This window comes from Ceratotherium simum, chromosome 11 (assembly GCF_057802395.1).
Source record: "Ceratotherium simum simum isolate JZ-2026a chromosome 11, ASM5780239v1, whole genome shotgun sequence".
Classification (NCBI taxonomy): domain Eukaryota; kingdom Metazoa; phylum Chordata; class Mammalia; order Perissodactyla; family Rhinocerotidae; genus Ceratotherium; species Ceratotherium simum.
In genome coordinates this window covers 12,579,512-12,599,649 of record NC_141910.1, presented here as the reverse complement: position 1 = coordinate 12,599,649, position 20,138 = coordinate 12,579,512, and the positions used below count along the sequence as shown (strand labels likewise).

At 49.0% G+C, this 20,138-nt stretch overlaps 1 protein-coding gene and 1 pseudogene across 4 annotated transcripts in view; one reads left to right on the top strand and one right to left on the bottom strand.

The window, feature by feature from the left end:
* Positions 1 to 306: 306 nt before the first annotated feature.
* Positions 307 to 20,138, top strand: part of MTHFD2 (methylenetetrahydrofolate dehydrogenase (NADP+ dependent) 2, methenyltetrahydrofolate cyclohydrolase) — a 51,122-nt gene continuing 31,290 nt past the window's right edge. For 2 of the 4 annotated variants that reach the window (XR_015553618.1, XM_087436551.1), the window contains exon 1: positions 309 to 3,727. Coding sequence is in view for 3 of the 4 variants with exons in the window: in XM_087436551.1 (XP_087292677.1) it covers positions 3,486 to 3,727 (242 nt within the window). In the remaining variant the exon portion in view is untranslated. Of the gene's footprint in view, positions 3,728 to 20,138 lie in introns of all 4 variants that reach the window. The other 2 variants (XM_087436552.1, XM_087436549.1) reach the window with 2 other exon arrangements.
* LOC147915921 (uncharacterized protein C2orf78 pseudogene) lies at positions 11,457 to 18,199 on the bottom strand (annotated as a pseudogene).

Genomic DNA, 20,138 nt, shown 5'->3' with positions numbered 1-20,138 from the left:
TGGCAGTTGCTGTAGCCTCCTCCCTCTCGGGAACAGGCACTGTAGAGTGTCGGGCCTCTGGGATTCTCTGTCGGCCGTGCTCGGGCGCAAGGCCGGGCAAAGTGAAGAGGAAAATAGTTCGAGAAGGAAGAGGAGATTCGTGGAGAGTAGGGAAGAGGCAAGGTGCAAGGTACAGGAAAAGAGAGGTGCCTGTGGAGTTTTCGGTTTCTTGAGAACTACCTTGCCACACGTGGGCCTCCTTTTGTATTAGCAGAACAGAGAGTTCAATACGTATTTATTAACGTAGCTAGGGATCCTGCAACTGCCGTGAATTCTGTACACGAAAGAGAATAACCCTCAATATCTTTTTCTCCCTTTGCTTGATGTCATGTGACGTCGTTTTCGTCGTGCATCGGTATGTTTGTTGAGCGGAGATTGTTTTCAGATTCAGATGCTCTGGTTCTGTCTCCACGTGTCTTTCCTGGTCGCGTTTTTAAGGAATCCAAAATTGGAAGACAGATTGCATGTTGTTCCCCTGACGATTGCTCGTTTTGAAGCATCATGGGCTAACTTGACCTGATGGGTTTTGTGGAGAAACTTAGAAAGCGGTCGGTGAAAAGGCCCTGTGGTGAGTTACACTGTGCACCCACACCTGAGGAGCAGATGTCTGCAGTCCCCCCGACCTGGCCTGGGTGCCTCTGTTTTTGTTCGCCTGGTCGGTATTGTTCTCACTGACCAGTCTTGTGACTGCGAGACAGTGAGTGAGGGCTGAGTTGTCGATGATTTGTTTGGGGAGGAAATCTTTGGATCTGGTCGTTTTCCTTGGAGGTAAGCGTTTAGTGTGCCTAAATGGACCCATCTGGGGCCTTTTCTAGTGTCGGCGAGTGGGAGGTGTGTGCTACAAGGCGCCAAGAGCCCACGAGAAGCTAGCTCCTCGATGGGACCTCCAAAGACACATACTTCATTTATAGGCCTGTTTTTCCTATTATGTGATCTGAGTTTTTTGAGTGATAGCGAGGGATGCTTATCTGAGAAGAAATTGTGAAGGCTGTTGCAGTGTAGAGGTATGGCTTGAGCTCACTGAATGTTTTCTGAAGGTCTTTTTCCCTAAGCGTCATACCTCAGATAGCCTACTTCCGTGACATTAGTATATAACACGAGGCTAAGAACATAGACTAGATATCTGCAAGCCAGACCGGTCTCTCTTTTCTCTACGTTCCCGTGGAAATCAAGGGAATCCAGAGCTACTGCAGGTTCGGGTGGGTGGTGTAAGTTGGGGGGAAGTGTCGGAAGACAAATTCTGGTAGCAGTAAAATAATTGACATATGAAAATATTCAGTCCCAACGTTCAGTTCTATTTAGGCAAAGTCTTAGTTAGGCCTTCCCTGGTTCCCAGCCTCTATAAGCACGTTCTCTCCATAGGTATGGCCATTGAACTTGAGCTTGCAGGCTCAGCATGATCCTAAGCTCTACAAGAATCTTAACTGTAGGAGGAAGAAGCTCAAGAGCTTTAGTCCAAGGCTCTGGAACTTAGCATCAAGCCCTACCCTGACCTAACGCCTTTTGTTTATAGATAGGGAATTGTCTTCTCCCAGAGACCCACTTCCTGCATTTTGTACCCGTGGGGATAACTGAGACTTGTCTTGCTGGCACATACCCCGTCCACCTAGCCCTGAGGCTCTTCCTTTCTCTCCCCGTTGTCACTTTTGGATTTAATTAAGGACTGGAATCCCTCAAAGCCTGCGTGGTACGTGGGGCCCTCCCGGACACTGGTAGGTTTTGTTAGTGTCAACTATGTAGCTCTTTGGTGCTCCAAATATCCCTTGCTCCTGTGTCTTGCATTCCAGTGTCCTGCAAGCCCATCCAGGCGTTCTTTTACCTCACGGTGGACTGACTCCACTCCAAGGGCCTACTCTTTGCTGGTTCCCCCTACTTTCTGGACACCCTGTTATGCCTGGGTCTGGATTTTCTTGTGGCATCTCCCTCTGAGTCTGTTTCCACCCCAAGCTTGAGTCTTTCAGCAAGTCGGAAGTGCAGGACCAATAGAGCTTTTTGAGCTTCTGATAGATGTATGTCACATTTCGTATGTTGTCAACGTCTGCAGATGTTTGGACCCTTCCTGCTTGTCGGCCACTTCACGCCTGTTGGATAATTTTTTTTTTTTTTTTTTACATAGAGTCCAAAGGAATATCTTGTGACTTAGCACCAAGCCTGAATGTGCCTCATTGGAAGTTTGCAAACTGTGCTGTGCTGACTTATGTCCGTACTTTGTCCAAAGAGCAATTCACTAATATGGACCCATTTTCAATTCTGCGGAGGTTTTCCGAATAGTAAATGTTTGTGGATTTGAACTTGGTTAGACACTGACTGTGCCAGAAATGTTAAAGCGAGTGATCTTTTTACCGCTTCGTTCATTCATTCACTCATTCATTCACTGATTGCAGACCTCGGACCTTTCTGACCCTCAGTTCACCCCGTTGTCAAATGGTTGTGAAGGTTACCGACAGCGTAGGTAAGATACTTTCAGAAACTAGAAACTAAAATCTAAAAATAACAGAAAGCACTCACTGTTCTGATCGCCTACGGTGTAATCTGGAATTGAGTGCCCTGTTCTGCCTTCAGACCTGCTGTAGAACATGCTGTCCTTTGCTGTTCGACTTGTAGCAGAGTTTAGAGTTTTTCTCACAGGTACAGCTCCCTGTACTTGATTCTGTGTGGAAATCGTAGCTTTGAGCTGCGCTCTTCTCTCTCTCGGTTCTCGTTTGGAGTTTTCTAAGAGGTAAATACATGCTGTCAAGCTCTAGCGTGATACCTGTCACAGGATAGGAAGCCAATCCAAGTTTCACTGTAAGTGGGGAGTGTAGGTTGCTACAGTGTGTTTGGAGGGTGATTCGACAGTACTTTTCCAGATTTTCAGTTTGCATATCCTTCTTTCCAGCAATTCTACTTCTGGGACTTGCGATATAGTTGTCTACATGCATGAGGATGTTTACATTGCAGCCTGTCTGTTAACAGAGGACAAAGAAACTGAACACAACTAAAAGCCCATGGACAGTGTCCTGGTTATGTAAATTATGGTACTTATAATCACTGGAATACTATGACGCCATTAACAAGAATAGAACGGACGTACGCCTAAATTGACTGGGAAATGCACTGTCCGAGGTATATTGTAGACTAGGTAGAGTACGCTGCTTTTCTGTAAAACAGAGGATATGCCTAGAGGTAGAAAGAAGCGTTTGTCTACGGTATACGATGTGTGAAGGTGAGCTCTTGGAAGATATCTGGAAGAACCAGACAAGGAACTGGGGGAGTGGGACTTGACTGTTCCTTCCCGGTCCTGGACTGTTGGAAATCTGAAGGCGATGGCATACACGCCCCCGTCTGCATGAGCTGTGCTAGCGGCCTGCGGCGAGAGAGGGCGCGGTAGCCAGCAGAGTCCTGTTTCCTAGCGGAGCATCTCAGGCCTCCGGGCGCGGTGACGTCCTCGGGACGGGCGGTGGCGCATGCGCGGTTGGAAGGCTGCTGGGCGCCGGGCGGGCTGCTGCGCGGGCGCTTGCGGTCGGGGCTGTTTTGCCGGCAGCGAGGGCGCTGGAGTGGCGGCTTTGGCGCTGCTGGCGTTGGGTGGTGGGCCTGTTGGGGCCCACGTGAGCCGATGGCATCACGCCCGCGGCGGCCGGGGCCAGGGGCGCGTCTTTTCCAGACTTGGCACGTCCAGGAGGCGGGGCGGAAACCACATCCCCGAAAGGTAATACGTCTTGTCCCCTGGGCCTGGCCCTGCCGGCTCTTGGCTCCTGGGCCCGGGCCTCGTCTCCTGTGGGCTCTGCCGGTCACTGTTGCCGCCGCCGCCGCCGCCGCCGCCGCGCGCTTGGCCCGTCGGCCCCTGGCTAGGAGGCATTGACCCTCCGGCTGCGCCGCCCGCTGTAGCTGAGTGGGCCGGTGTGTGATGTTCTGATTTCTCCCCATCCTTTTAAAAGCGAGGCTCTGGCCATCGCTGCCCGGGTAAAGTGCAGAGGGACTGCCGACTGTCAGTGTTGGGGACTCCCCTTGACTGCCCCAGTGGAGTCCCGCTCAGTCCCTCCAGCTGTGTTGTTTTGGCACGGAGCGTGTGAGTAATCAGCGCGAAGTCTGAGTGAGAAAACGCTCCAGCTCCAGTGTCGCAGAACTTGCCGCCAGAAATGTTGGTTATATTGTTTCCAGCAATCACAGAGGGCATCCGTTGCTTCCTAACAGGTCCCGAATGAAATGAGACGTCTTGCTCTACACGTTCAAATGATGCCTTGTGAGACTTTGCTCCTTTGTGCGGTGAAGGCTTTTTGTATTCCTTGAGACCTTCCTTTTCCTCCGTCTCCTACCTCGTGAAGTCCCCTTCGTTTTTATCTCCTGAGTATCTTGGAATCTGTCACCTTGTTTCCCTCAAGCATGCTCATACAGAACTTGCCTGACCTTTTGCGTTTCGGGTCCTAACTAGTGTCCGTGTGTCTCCTCTCGTCTCCTTCCAATCCATTCTTCACACAGGAAATCTTTTTAATAGGCAAGTTGGAACGTTGCTCAGAAACATCACTCAGCAAGGTTGTTTTAAGAATGAAAACCAACTCTCGACCCTGGCCTTGAAGAGTCCGCGTGGTGGAGAATCCTCTCCGCTTCTCCAGCCCCATCTTGTGCCCCTCGTGCCCGCACTTTCTGTGCTTCAGATACACTGAGTTAACCTCAGTTAATCCTACCTCATCCTAGGGAAGTCAGCTCAAATATTCCTTTTCCCTGGGACTCCTAGCATTAAGTGAAGTTCACAGGCCCTTTTCCATCAAGTGTCCTTTTAAAATTTGAACTGGAACTTCGGCACTGACTGCATTTGATGGCATCGGTTGTGTGAGGACGGAAACTAAACTGCGAAGTGAAAGAACTGAATGGAAACTACTTCAGTCACCGTGTCCGTACCGATGACCCCTCAGCGTTCAGGACTGGGCTGGCTTATCAGGGATGCAGAAGTTCTGGCCGTGTCTGGTTTTAGTTGGGCCTTGTTTGTGGAGACCTTTGCTCTGTTTTGCTGCCTTGTATGTGTTTTCAAGATGGGGAAACAGGCAGAAGGGGAGTGTAGGTGGTTAGTAGGTGGGGTTGAAGAAGGGGAGCGGCAAAATGCAAAATGCCCACACGGGGACCTGCTGTGTGGTCTGTGATTTCCATTTTCGAGGAGTCTTCATTCTACGCGGGGAGACAGGCTCACACACAAAAAAATTTGGCTCCCAAAAAGCGTTTGAATAGGTGGCAAGACTGTCTCCCGGTTGGACAGCAGATGCCTGGGACTCGTTTCATTGCTTTCAGAGTTCCTTTGACAAAGGAAAGCAAAAGTTAATTCAGTCTTCTTTCGGAAATCTGCATTCACCCTGTGGAACTCTGGTCCTCAACCCTGTCTCGCTCCATTTTCCCTTTTTATAGCAAATAGTTTGTGTGCTGTACCCCTTTACTCTCCTGCAGTGAAATTCGTAGATAGGTACAACCTGCTTCCGTACGTAATTTTAAGAGAGAAAAGTCAACGTAATGCTCTAACTACAATAGAAAGAAGAAATGAGACAAAGTAGTTTAGAATAAAGTAATATATATTTACATTTGCGTATGTGAGTATTTGGGCGTGACTTGAGTAACAATAAAGCAATAGGGGGTTACTTGTGCCGTGAATGCAAATACTGCAGACACAGACCGACCTAGGTGGGCTATGTTGCCTCAGTGGTAGAGTTTCCATGATAGGGAACGGCACTTAGTAGGTTTCCAAAGAGAACAAAGTACAGGTTGGTCCATGGGGTGATTACTATTCTGGAAAATTCAGTAGACCTGAAAACTGCAAAAACTGCATAAATCAATCAATCCTTTGTGTTTGTTTGTGTAATGGAGTTAGGTGCTAAGGCTTATATGACTATGAACAGTTTTCTCGCCTATATCGACAGTCTGGTTAGGAGCCCCACGTGAAACAGACAGACACAGAAATAAATACGTAGAAGGGAGCTTCTTTTCTTCCCTCTCATCTCTGGAAGAAAGGATTGTAATACAGCTTGTAATTTCCAGAAGAGTGGAAACTTCCTTTGAGTCTCATTGTATCTTAGCATCACAGGGCTTGAATCAATGGGAAACGTGAGGATGGGTTTCAAGCACACGTGTCTTCTTTCTTATTTCCTCCTCTCTGACAGAGTTTGGAAGGCAGTCTTGCTCCGGGGGAACTTTCCTTCTCCCTTGAATCTTTTTAGCAAGATCCAAGAACGGAGTGAAGAACTTGGACTGACGATTGTTTGAAGCTACACTCACCGCTGTTGTAAAGCAGAGGTAAATGGAACCCTGAGTTGAAACGCCCCTTCTTCGTCCTGATAGTGTAGTAATCATCGTAACTCAGTAGTCACGGTCCTGGCCTCCTTTCGTGGGTAATAGTGGAAAAAGGGAACCAAGTGGTGTCCTTCCTCACGCATTTCGAATCGCTGCCTCAAAATGAGATTCAAGACGTGAACTGAACTATAGTATTTGGCAGGAGGCTCCGTATGTGCTTGAGAAATTCCATAAGCTTCCATGTTCTATCTTTGGAAAATAAAGTAAACTTTTAGTAAGAAAAGTAGTGGCCTAAAAGGAAAGAAAGGAATATCCGTTATGTCTTGAGCACTGATGTTGAGCAGTTGTCTGAGCGTGTGTCAACATCTTGGTAAAAGACAGTTCTCTAAGTTTGATGCTTTCTTTTCCTAATAATATCTCTTGATAGAATAGAGGAAGCCGTATATTCTGTTGGCCCATGTGGCATATCGGTTGGAAAGAATTATCCTTCTTCTGACCAGTTCCACGGCCCTGGGAAACCATAAGACCTAATGTTTGTTAAGATCTGTACAGGCAGACCTCGGAGATATTGCGGGTTCTGTTCCAGACCACCGCGATAAAGCGAGTCACAGGATGTTTTGGGTTTCCCGGTGCATATAAAAGTTACGTTTCCACTAGACTGTAGTCTGGTAAGTGTGCCGTAGCATTATGTCTACAAAAACAGTGTACGTACCTTAATTAAAAAATAGTTTATTGCTGAAAACAGGTGACGGTCCTCTGAGCCTTCGGCGCGTTGTAGTTTTTTTGCTGATGGAGGGTCTTGTAAAAAATGCAAAAAAATCTGCGAGGCACAGTAAAAGGAGGTATGCCTGCCTAGCAGCTTCCAGTTAAGACATGCTTTCACGTACACGAACCTAGTTGATCCTCACAAGAATCCTTTGCTGATGCTGTGGTAGTGGTAGTCGTGTTTCCTCCTGGGTGCTTACCCTGCACTAAGCTCCGAGGATGGACGATTACAATTAATCATTTTATAGATGGTGAAACTGAGGCGCAGAGAAGGAGGAATTGAAATTTGAACTCACTTATTCCTCTTTTTTTTATTGTGGTAAAGTACACATAAATGATATTGACCATTTTAACCATTCATGGGTGCACAGTTCAGTGGCATTAAGTGCATTCACGAGGTGGTGCAGCCATCTCCACTGTCTGGAACCAAAATCTTTTCATCGTCTTCAACAAAAGCCCTGTAAGCCTTAGACAATGACAGCGCCATCTCCCTTCCCCCAGCCTCTCGTCGCGTCTGTTCTACTTCCCGTCTCTCTGAATTTGTCTATTCTAGGTACCTCATATAAGCAGAATCATACAATATTTGTCCTGGTGTGTCTGGCTTATTTCACTGAAGATAATGTTTTCAAGGTTCATCCGTGTTGTAGCATGCAGCAAAAAGTCAGTCCTGTTCGTGGCTGAATAGCATTCCATCGTGTGTATGTGCCACGTTTTATTTATCTGCTCATCTGTGGCTGGACACTTGGGTTGCTTCCGGCTTTTGCCTGTTGTGACTCACGCTGCAGTGAATATTGTGTACAAATGTTTGTTCACTTCCCTCCTTTCAGTTCTTTTAGATGTGTAGGTAGGAGTGGAGTTGTTGGATCATACGGGAGTTCTATGTTTACCCTTCGCGAAAGCGCCAAAACGTTTTCCAGAGTGTCTTCTTGTTTTTAAACAATTCTCGGAGATTTTAAACATGCAGAAGCAGACATAATGCTGCGTTGTTCATTGTCCACCCACGAACGCATCCGGCTTTAATGTCTATCAGCTGATGGCTGTCGTGATTCTTCTGTACCCTTACCTGTTTCCCCCATTCCATAGTATTTTGAGGCACATCCTAGAAATCGTATAATTTCACCTGTACGTTTTTGGTAGGTATATTGAAAATATAAGACTTTTATTCCTTAAGATTATTAACGTGAAATATCCAGTCAGCCCTCAAATTCGCAGATGTCTCCTTCGTGTCATAAACATTGTTTGTAAGGGTTTGAGTTAGATCTGAATTAGGTCCACGCTTTGCATTTGATTGTCAGGTCTCTGGAGGCCTACTTAATCTATAAGTTCTCCCTTCATGTCTGGTCTTGCTTTCTTTTTCTTTTTTTCTCTTGAATTTATTTTTTGAGGACGCCAGGTAGTTTGTCCCATCTGAAGACGACACTACAAATAATACCAGAGTGAACGAATGTAGTGGATGATGCCTTAAGGGAAAGAAGGGAAGGAGGAAATTTTTAAAACTGAATAAGAAGATAAAAAGACTTCTAGAGAAATGGCAAATATTAAAGATAGGCAAAAAAGCCAGGCCAGTTCTGAAAAGAGTAATTCAAATACATAAAAGATTTTAGTATACCATAAAAGTGACACTTCCAATCGATGGGACAGATTAGTCAATAAATTGTGCTACTTCCATGTTGGGGTGTAAGTAATTTCTCTGGAAGGATCCCCAGCGTGGCCAGAGTAAATGTCTCTAAGAGGAGGGAAATGGGTGACTGAAAACTCGGGGAAAAGGGTGACTATCCGTGGAATCCCCTTTTGTACCTTTCTCGTGTTCTAGCCTGTGAGTCTTGTTACCTCTGCGGTCTGCCTGCCTGAGTTGAAACCCCGGCTCTCGCACTAGCGAGCTCTTCGTCTTGGGCAAATTCTGGACGCTCTCCAAGCCTGTCGCCTCATCTGTGAAATGGGGTGAGTGACTCCTCCTGGTGCTGCCTGGCGCAAAATAAACTCTCAAGACACGTGAATTACCGGTGGCAACACCCCGAGTGTCCGTGAACTGAGGAATGGATAAAGAAGTGTGGTAGATCCATCGATAGAATGTTATGCAGTCATAAAAAGGAATGAAGGACTGGCACACGCTACCACGTGGGTGAACTTGGATAAGGTTATGCTGAGTGAAAGGAGCCAGGCACAAAGGTCACATGTTGTACTAGTTCATGTGTATGAAATGTTGAGAAAAGGCAAATCCATAGAGACAGAAGGCAGATGAGTGGTTGCCAGGGGCTGGAGAGAGGAGGGAATGAGGAGTGATTGCCGATGGTTTAGGGGGCTTCTCTTTGGGGTGATGAAAATGCGATGGGTTAGATTAATGGTGGTGGTTGCACAATCTTGTGGATGTACTAAATGCCACTGAAGTTACATTTTCCAAAGGTGAATTTTATGGTATGTGAATCCTATCTCAAAAACTGATTTTAAAAATGTAAATTACCAATTTTCCCATGGTAACTATATGCTCTCCCCATCTCTCCCCTCCCCACGCCCCGTTCCCTTTGATGCCCCCTCCGCTCTCCCCATTCCCTCCCTCCAGCTGCCCCACAAGGCCTAGCACGGAGCGCCCGTGGACCCCTGGGCGCCTGCGTCCTGCGCCGTTGGAGTGGCGACTCGGTGCACGTGTGTGTCCCCCGCTCTCACCCCGTGGGATGGACGCCTTCCAGCGGATTTTTCTCCTGCGGTTTGGGTGATGGCGATGTTTGGAGAAGGCAGCAACTGGCCGATTGGACGGAGGAGGACCTGGCGGGCCCCTCAAGTCATTATTTATGAACAGACATATTTCTAACGAAGATATACAGGTGGCCGACAGGCACAGGAAAAGATGCTCAACGTCACTACTTATTAGGAAAATACAAATCAAAAGCACAATGAGATACCCACCTCAGGCCGGTCAGAAGGGCTAGTAGAAAAAGACAAGAATTAACAGGTCTTGGAAGTACGTGGTGCAAAGGGAACCCTAGTACCCTGCTGGTGGGAGTGTAAATTGGTACAGCCGCTGTGGAAAACCGTATGAAGATTTTTCACAAAGTTAACAATAGAACTACCCCGTATGATCCAGCTATTCCACTTCTGGGTGTTCATCCAAGGCACACAAAAGCGCTAATTCAAAAAGATATATGAACCCCTGTGTTCATCGCAGCGTTATTCAGAACAGCCAAGACTTGGAAACAACCTAAGTGCCCATCGCCCGACAAACAGATAAAGAAGTTGTGGGAGATATACACAAGGGAATATAGTACTTAGCCGTAGAAAAGAGGAAATCTTGCCATTTGCGACAGCAGGGATGGACCTCGGGCGTATTACGCTAAGCGGAATGAGTCAGGTGGAGAAAGACAGATACCGTGTGACTTCACTCGTGTATGTGGAAGGTAAACAAGCAAACACATAGAGACAGAACAGACTGGTGGTTAGCAGAAGGAAAAGGGCGGGAGGAGGGGGAAAGGGGATAAGGGGCAGCTGTGTACGATGACGGATGGCAGTTAGAGCTGTGGCGGGGAACACGACGTAGTCTGTGCAGAAGGCGAACTATAATGATGCACATCGAAGAATAAAATCTAGGCCCCTCCAGAAGTTGGATGCCGTCCAGCAGTAAGCTCCGGATGCTGTGCTCTGAAAGCCGGGTGGGTCCCCAACAGGCGCTAGCCAGTACTGAGGACTGCCCTGGCGTAGAGGCCCCTCGGCTTGAGGCCTTGCTCCTTCGCGTGCAGTGTGAGCTCAGCCCACTGCTGACCCTCAGTGGTGAAGTGGCTCAGTGACCCTGGCCTTGCATGTGGTGGCAAAGGTTACGTGAGGTGGTGCGTTGGCGGGCCTGGTGCGCAGGTGTTGAGGAAATGGTGATTTCTATCCCAGCCCTGTTCTGGGTGGGCCTCCTGTTGCAGCACTTCCCTTGGGGAGGCCCCTGTTGTCAGCTGGCCCCAGGGTCACTCTGAGCCCTGGCCCTTCCTCTGGTGGATTGCCCTATGATTTGTACTCACCGGCCCCAGCCATAATCCCACGTGGCTGAGGCGAGCCAAACCTTTTGGAGAGATCTCCGGAATCTCTTGTTTTCTAAACGACCTATGTGGTGGTGGTGAGACATAAGGCCAGCCTCCCTGAGAGACTTGTCACATTTCTCCTGGTCAACCTAGACTCATCTTCTGCCATCTTCAACTCTATGCCGGTTTTCTTCTTTTAACCCTCACGTCAGACCCGGCTTCTGACTTCTGCCATTTCCCCCACTCCTGCTGCTTTTTGTCAGCTGCTGAAAACCCGGCCCCCCCCTTTGGGCTTCCTAGCCCTGGACCCAGTTGCTGCCTCTTTCCTCAGTTCGTATCCCTTTTCCTTCATCCTCCCGTCCAAGTCCACTTCTTTTTTCTCGTGAAGCCTTGGATCCCCACCACCACCAAAGAAGAACCACAGTTGACGGCATCTCCAAACTCAAAAGGCTTCTTTATTACTCATCTATCAATTCTAGTACTTTAACGTATTGATGTCTTAAGTTTTAAAATATATCAAAGTAAATAGAGACATCTCTACCTATCTATCTATGGAGCAAAGACTGCTACCCAAAGTCGCACCACCAGTCCTAGCAGCCTTATCTTGCGTAGCCGTGGTAGTCAGCAATTTCCATTTCTCTTTCCCTCTCAATGAAATACTGCACTTTCCCCAAAGAGGTGTATTTGGCAGCCTGCTCACGCTCTTGTTGAGCCTGCCTCTTCATGGCCTCCCGCTCTGGCCTCTGTTCGGCTGTGATGGGCTCTGATATCACTGGCCCTGGGATGTCGGGTTTTCTCCATGGAATTCGTTGCGTGCTAAAGTCTTGGAGCAGATAGTGGGGTTGAGGCCTGGGCGGGTCCTGGAGCTTGGTCACAGGAGTGGGAGCGGGCTCCCGCTGGAGAGAAGTGCAAGATGCTGTTTTGTGGGGTGCGGGCGTGGCAGCAGCAGACTGAGGGACGCTAGGCCGGGTGGGGTTGGTGGAAATTGGCCGAGCTGGTCTGGCAGGACCCGTCACAGATGCAGGAGCTGGCTGGGCTGAATTGAGTGCAGTCGGTTGAGCTGAGTGGGTAGAACCAGGCCGGGCAGGGTCAGCCACAGCCGGGCGGTGGGAGGCCAGACCCGGGCGGCCTCCGAGGAACGGGTCGAGCTTGAGGCCTGTCCACGGTCAGAAAAGGCAAAGGTACCAACTTGACCTTCCCAGGAGGTGGCAGCTCGGACTGGGATGGAGGTGGGCGCTCTTGTGCGACACTGCCCTCTGGTTCCTGGGCTTTGGCTCGAGTTTCCTCAGGACCTTGGCCCTCACGTGGGGTATGCAGGCGTGGTTTGATAGCTGGGGCGGGCTGGGGGTCTTTGGGGTGGCTGGAGTTTGCCAGGGCCCGGGAGGAAGAGAGTCCAGTTTTCTTATCAGTCTTCCTGCCCAGAGCATGGAACACCTGCACCGACTCCAGCAAGTGCATGCCTAGGGAGGTTCGAGGCCCTTGGAAGGTCTCTCGGCTCAGCTCGGGTTGATTCCGCTTCCTCTTGGGCAGGGTTGGCTTCTCTTCTGCCTTGACTTTGTTCCCTGGCAGCTTACTCTCTTCAGCTTGCTTGGAGTTGTTTCCTCTGGTCCTCTTGGTCCTTTCCTGCCCACGGCTCTTAGTTTTGCTGCTCCTGCCGGATGCAGCCTTCTGAGGCTTGCTGTTAGAATGGCTGGCCGTGTCCACGGGAGCCCTGTCGCTGTCTGCAGCATTGCAAATAGCCACTTCTCCCCCTGACAGGCACTCTGGGTCCTTGGGCTGGATTCTGGCCTTGGGAGCACCGTCGATAGGCTCAGAGGCCTTACGTTTGTTCTTCCTGGCTTGATCGGAGGCAGCCTTTGTGACACTTGACTTTTCCTGCACCTGGATCCACTCGATGGCTCTGGTGTCTTTGGCTTGGATCACCTGGGGGCTTTTGGATGGATCAAGGTCTTCCAAGGAATTGAAGAGCTGGGGAAGGTGAATACCCCCCACCAGTGTAGCGATGTCTGCAAAGCCACCGCCAGGTTCAGTGCCATCTTCCAGTGTCCCTTGGCCCTCGAGACTCAGGCTGCTCTTTCCCAGATCAGCATTTTCAGAAGCAGGCTGGTCCTCTTGGCCGAGGGGATCAGTGCAGGCCAGGAGCTGAGTGCGTATCAGGAATTTCTGAAGGGAGTAGTGGAGGATCTTGGTTTTCCGTTGGGATCTGGCAGGCATCCGGAGGCTTTGCGAGCTTAGGTGTAAGCTCCTCCAACTTCTTGGGAGCTGGAGACAGTGCCAGGAGGTTACTGTTGGAACTCTGGTCTGGAGCCCTCATTGAAATGTCCCCAAGCTCAGGTGGTGGGTTCCCCTCCGGTAGCTGGGTCTTTCTGCTACTGCAGGATTTGGGAATTCTGGGGTTTGTTGTAGACAAAATGTCTGGCTTGCGGGTTGCAATGCCAGGGAAGTCTCCGGGCCCAGGGAGGTTTCCATCGCTGCAAAGGAAGGAGGGAAGAAGTCAGTCCCTGGTAAGGGAGATGCTCCCCCTAGACACCAAGGCAGCAATCATGCACCTTCCCACAACGGACAGGGCACATTTTTACTCGCTCTTCTTCAGGGTCATGGACAGCGTCCTGTGCTGGGAATTAAGAGGCGAGTGTCCCGTTTCTTACTGGTGATCATTTGATGTCATTGTTCCTTGGTTTTCTTTGTATTGCATAGGGTTGTTATCGGACAAATAAAAAGTAGAAGAGATTTTCAAACTGTGAAGCATTTTACAAATGCTAGCATTCTCCTATAGAGAATTCTCTCCGCTTTCCTGAGAGACTAAGAACACTTCCCTTCACATCATGGACTAGGAGAGGGAATGGAGCTCTTCCTGCTGAAATACATCAGCAAGGGCGCATTCTTAGCCTGTTTGCTTTGGACAGGATCTGGGAAGACGAGGTCTCAACTCCTGGTGTAAATGAAGGCGGTGAGCGAAAGGTACCCTGGCGCTATCACCAGTGCCTTCCCAGGAGACTACAGCCGTAGGTCGGGGAAGGGAGGCCATTTGAGCGTGGTATAGTGCAGGGGACTGAGCAGCTAGGGCAGTGAGGCTTCTGGTGTCGCTTGGTGTGCTCTTGGTGTTCTCGTGCATGTAGCGTAGATGGCCGTTACAGTGTCCCCCCTTCCCACCAGTAATGGGCGTTCTTATGTAGAGTCTGAAATAGGGAGTAGTACTGAGCGCGGGTAGTGCTTATGAAAGCCTCCGGACTTCAATTCTCCCTGTCTGTGGACTCAGCACTTCCCAGTTGACCCTGCCGAGTTGACCCTGTTTTGGAATGTGGACCTCATTCCTCTCCCTTCTTGCTGTCTGTACTCACCTTGAAATCTTGTTTCTGTGACGGGTTGAGCAGACACAGCGTAGTAGATGCCAGAGGTGGAGGCTGGTGGTAGGACATTTGTGGGCTGAACCTGCTTTAGTACCATCACCATTTCTGGTTGAGGCGGAGGCCCCAGCTCCTGTGTAGGACACGGAGCCACAGGATGGCAGGCAGGGGCCGAGCTGGCCAGACAGTAGAGGCCCCAGGGTGCCGGGAGTATAGTAATACACCTGGCTTCCTTCCCGGTAGGGAAGCGCCAGGCTGTGTGCCTGATTTGGAATCTGAGGTGGTGGTCTCTGAACAAGCCTGGCAGAAAGTGATGGATACAGAGGGACCACGTTATTGGCATCAGATGTTCTGTCATACCGGGCTGCCATGGACCTGGAAGAAACAGCTGTGTCCTGGTCCGTGAGAGCCACAGTGAGGTCTCCGAGTGAAGAAGACTCCTTCTCAGTGCCTCCTGTGATATCCCACTGCCAGAGACCTGGATAGGAAGCAGCTGGCGTGGAGATGTGGCTCTGGCCAGTCACTCCAGACAACATGGTTGTGCTAGAATGTTGGTAAAGGTAGGCACTCCCCATGAGTGGCTGGAAAGAGGTGGCCGAGGCTGATGGCAGCAGCCATGCCGAACTGACGGCTGGAGCAGAGACTCTGGAGAAACTGCAGGCACTTCCCGTTAGGGAAGCTGCATTGCTCACCACAGGAAGAGAGAGCTGCAGCGAGTTGGGAGTTCCAAGGAAAGGTGGATTTTGGAAATTTTCTGTAGGGAACAAGAGGGTGATGAAAACATCAGTGGGGTTGATGACCTCTCACTATGCTAGAGGAACAGCATTATCTTAAGGTTCTTGCTATGAGACAGCCTCTCATATACCAATACTCACTGCGATACCCCAAATCCAACCGTTTATGGCGGTCGCACGTGCTGGAGCAGTTTGGTTCTCTTCTGTGTAACTGCCTGTGCTCCCGGGTTGGGCAGAGATGTGCAGAAGCCCCACGTGGCGCGGTTCACACATTGTTCTCTAGGCTGGAAGGCACCTTCTCCCTGCCCGTCTTTCCCTTGAGCCTGCGCTAGTCCCGACTCGTGTACTCTTTGCTCCAATGGAAGCATCTTGGGGCTTCTGTTCTAAGATTCTCATTGTCCGAGTGAGGAAACCGAGGCTCAGAGAGGTCAGATCGAATCGTTCAAGTTCTCCCGTTTTGTTTAGCATCGTTACCAGGTTACAGAGCCTGAGTATCCTGACTTCCTTGCCAGGACTCTGCTCTGACCATTCCACTACCGGAAACCGGGAGAAGTCGAACTTCTACTAGAGGCATTTTCTTTGTCCTTTGGAAGACAGAGCAGCTGTCACGTAACACTTTGACCTTGAGGGTCTCATTTTGCCTGTGCAGTTCACACGTTACCTGGAGTTCACAGCTTACTGAGTCCAGGTGGTAGATGTCACGGGTCATTCTTACCCTCTTCAAGCCTGGTTTCTGTTCCTACCTCCAAATGACTGCCTGTGAGTGAGTGTCTCAAAAGTGCTTTTTGAAAGAAAAAAGTGATTTAAACTCTCTGAACTTCAGCTTACTCTTCTGTAGAGCAGTGATAATAAGAAAAGCGATAATCATGAGGGTAATAATTCATACGTGAATAAAAGTGATATATTGCGTAAGTGTAATATGGAGGAAGATATGGTAAGTTCTGTAAAAACAAAGAGAAAAATCGTGAAAAACGTATATCACAGGACTAAAAAGACATGTACAGGTATGATTGAAAACCGAGGCATGTAGCAGGCATCAGAGCCTAAGAAGTTTACTAATAAATGAAGTTCTGTACCATCCATGCAGTATTATGAAAGTGAATATTGCCGGCTCTGTTGTAGTGAATACTACTTGCCAAAACAACAGCCCACAGTAGAAGGTGATTTCGAATGAATTCCTAGGCAGCACATAGAGACAGAGAAGATATAACGGTAAAAAATGGCTTAAAAAGGCAGCAAAGTGCTATAAATGAGAACGTGTAGGTAGCCACAATAGACGTAGAGAGCTGTTTCGGTAAGAGCTGGTACAAAGCAGAGAGCAACATCCTAAGTGTAAAGGAATTCCATTATTGTGCTCATTCTTATTTCTCTGACTGTGACCCAGCAAGTACCAGCTACCAAGCCTAGCAGAAATAGACGTTTCAATTAAACGTAGGTTTCTCGTGCTTCAACCGCCTAGAAGCAGAGGAGGGTAGTTAAAAGGTGTCATGAAGGTTTTCATATTGCCCCTACAAACCTCGATAAGAATCACCTTCAACATCCAGGAAGGTGTCATCCCCAAAGCCTAAAAACACCGTCATCCCTAGGATCCAATTAAAAAATTATTGAATGTAGGAAAACCCAAAGGACTCCACAAAACTGTTTTAGATAGATGTGGGAGTTGACTTTTTCTTCTTCGGTAGCTAAGGTCTAGAAACAGATGACGGCTGTTTCTCAGTGTGCACTCTGTGTGAGGAAGAAAACAGCCGTCCGGATGAAAAGCAGCCTTGACTTGGAACCTGCTTGTCACACAAAGGAATTAATGCTTCTGATTCAAGTTAGGGGATATCCGTTTTTAGCAAAGCTTAAATTTTCTTTTGAATAGGCAAAACATCTACATCGTTTAAAAATGAGAATGGAATCAAAACTGCAAATTCTCCTAGCCCCGGCCTCTGGACAGCCACTTTTATTAGTGTCTCGATGATAGGGAGCATCATGTCTAAAAACATCTCTAAAATGTTCGTGTTCCAAACTGACAAGTGCCATCGGTGTTCAGAGAGGCAGCAGAAACAAACGAACAAGTGAGGGGGGACTCTTCTGAGAAGCTGCTTTTCCTGGCGATTCCCTGTTCTGCCCCTACTCTCCGTCCTAGTCTATGAATGTAAGCGTCTGCTCTGCTCAACTGGGCTTTACCCTGCTCTGAGCAGACGTCAACTGTGTGCTCTTTCTGCTTTGATTTAAAATCGTGGGTTCCCTTCAACATTCCGCGCCCAACTCCCTCGTTTTCCCTGCGAGCTCCTCGTCCTTCTGCCTCCCCTTTCTTCCAGTTTCTCCCCCTCTGGCTTCCTGTTGGCCTGTGCTGATGACAACAGTCCTCAACCTCCTGACCTTTGAATACTTGCCTCCCTATACCCCAGTACTCTCCATGCTCTCTCCCCATTTTCTCTTTCCAGCTCGTTCAGGTAGAAAACTCCAAAACATGTGAACATTGCTTTTTGAACAGCCCTAAATGTAACATCTCACAGTGGAAATGGTAGTGGAGGAGACCATTAGAGGTGAAACCTCTCGGTATACATTGCTAGTTTTCTGCATCACCTAGGATTTCTCTCTGTGGCTGCGGAAACACTCTCCAGAGGTCTCTGATTGCATGCCTAGGTGGGTGCCCTTTAAGACTCAACATCAGAGAAGAAAGGGAGCAGAGGGGACAAGCGCTGTGATATCCTGATGTGACAGATGAGGAGAAAACAGCGTTTGTGAGAGAGCCAAGGACTTGCCCAAAGTCACACAGCTCGCAAATGTCCAAGTCAAGGCGGGAGTTACGTCCCCAGGTTCCTAGTTCACTACTTTCCCCCCCATTATTCTCTGCCATTTTTGAATCTGCTAGTCAATATCGGGGCAAAAATACATAATGAAAACCATTTCCTAGTTTCTTTCCTTACCTGACATGGTCAGAGAAGAAGAGGAAGCATCAACTGCAGATCCAGGGGATGAGAGAGATGCTACTAGAGGGCGTCTGAGTGGCTGCAGCCAAAGAGCGATGTGTCCAGTACGAAGGCCACTGGTCACACTGGTCACTTGCGAGGATTCAAATTTATTTACAGACAACTCCATGGAAACCCCAAGATTCTACCAGGTGGTGGTAGGTTTAGGGGGAGAATGATGTCACAAAGCAGGTAGGAGATAGCCAATAGGGAGGTCAGATTCCCCCCGAGAAGACGGGATTGGGTGGAGGGAGTGGTGGGAGAGCTCCAACAGCACCTCCATGGCTGAGCTCTGGGGAGGTGCCATCCCACGAGACAGATGCGATCGTCTGGCTGCCCCGGGCTCTTCCGGCAGGAAATATCTCAACGTTTCTTACAGATGTTCATTGATAGAATGAATTCATAGTTATTTGTCTTCTACACTTTCTACTTTTTCATGTATATTGTCCATTTGTTATTATAGGTACAGTTAATTGATATCCTTAGAGAGGAGGGCAAGGGACATCTAGGTGGACCTGTTCCAGTTGTTCTGAAATCTTATGAGTGGATCTAAGTAGTGAACTTACTGCTGCTTTTAAGGAGCAAAGGAAGGGTGAATTCAGGAGCTCTTTGTGTAACTTGGTTCAAGAGTAGGGTGAGGTTTGTTGAGTGCCCCTTGTGGGGAATGATGTGGTTGAAGGCTCTTCTCTTTTAGTTCCTTCTCCTTGAATCCTGCCTTCCTTGGGGTGGGCCGGGCCGGGCCAGGTTGGACTTGCATCTCTCTTCTGCTCTCCTTTTTTGTGTTCTTCGTTGTAGGCGTTGTCTCTGGCACCAGCCTTGATCTTGCATCTTACCCTCCTGGACGTTACTTCCTGTCCACCTCCAGCAGCAGGGATCTTCCTTTCAGTGCCTGGTGCTTCTCGAAATGGACTCTGCCCATTCGAAGCAAATACCAGAGAGCTAGATGACACAGCTGATTGCAGGCCTTTCCTCTTGCAGCCTTTGGTTGCAGTTCTTTTTCCCATCATTTGCTACCTCTGGCTCCTTGGGCCACAGAGGCCCGCTGCCATCTCGCTCTCGTATACGGGAGAGGCATGCGGGGTAGTTTGGCCTTTCCTTCTCAGCGAAGCGTATCACGGTGTGGCAGTTGCTGTAGCCTCCTCCCTCTCGGGAACAGGCACTGTAGAGTGTCGGGCCTCTGGGATTCTCTGTCGGCCGTGCTCGGGCGCAAGGCCGGGCAAAGTGAAGAGGAAAATAGTTCGAGAAGGAAGAGGAGATTCGTGGAGAGTAGGGAAGAGGCAAGGTGCAAGGTACAGGAAAAGAGAGGTGCCTGTGGAGTTTTCGGTTTCTTGAGAACTACCTTGCCACACGTGGGCCTCCTTTTGTATTAGCAGAACAGAGAGTTCAATACGTATTTATTAACGTAGCTAGGGGATCCTGCAACTGCCGTGAATTCTGTACACGAAAGAGAATAACCCTCAATATCTTTTTCTCCCTTTGCTTGATGTCATGTGACGTCGTTTTCGTCGTGCATCGGTATGTTTGTTGAGCGGAGATTGTTTTCAGATTCAGATGCTCTGGTTCTGTCTCCACGTGTCTTTCCTGGTCGCGTTTTTAAGGAATCCAAAATTGGAAGACAGATTGCATGTTGTTCCCCTGACGATTGCTCGTTTTGAAGCATCATGGGCTAACTTGACCTGATGGGTTTTGTGGAGAAACTTAGAAAGCGGTCGGTGAAAAGGCCCTGTGGTGAGTTACACTGTGCACCCACACCTGAGGAGCAGATGTCTGCAGTCCCCCCGACCTGGCCTGGGTGCCTCTGTTTTTGTTCGCCTGGTCGGTATTGTTCTCACTGACCAGTCTTGTGACTGCGAGACAGTGAGTGAGGGCTGAGTTGTCGATGATTTGTTTGGGGAGGAAATCTTTGGATCTGGTCGTTTTCCTTGGAGGTAAGCGTTTAGTGTGCCTAAATGGACCCATCTGGGGCCTTTTCTAGTGTCGGCGAGTGGGAGGTGTGTGCTACAAGGCGCCAAGAGCCCACGAGAAGCTAGCTCCTCGATGGGA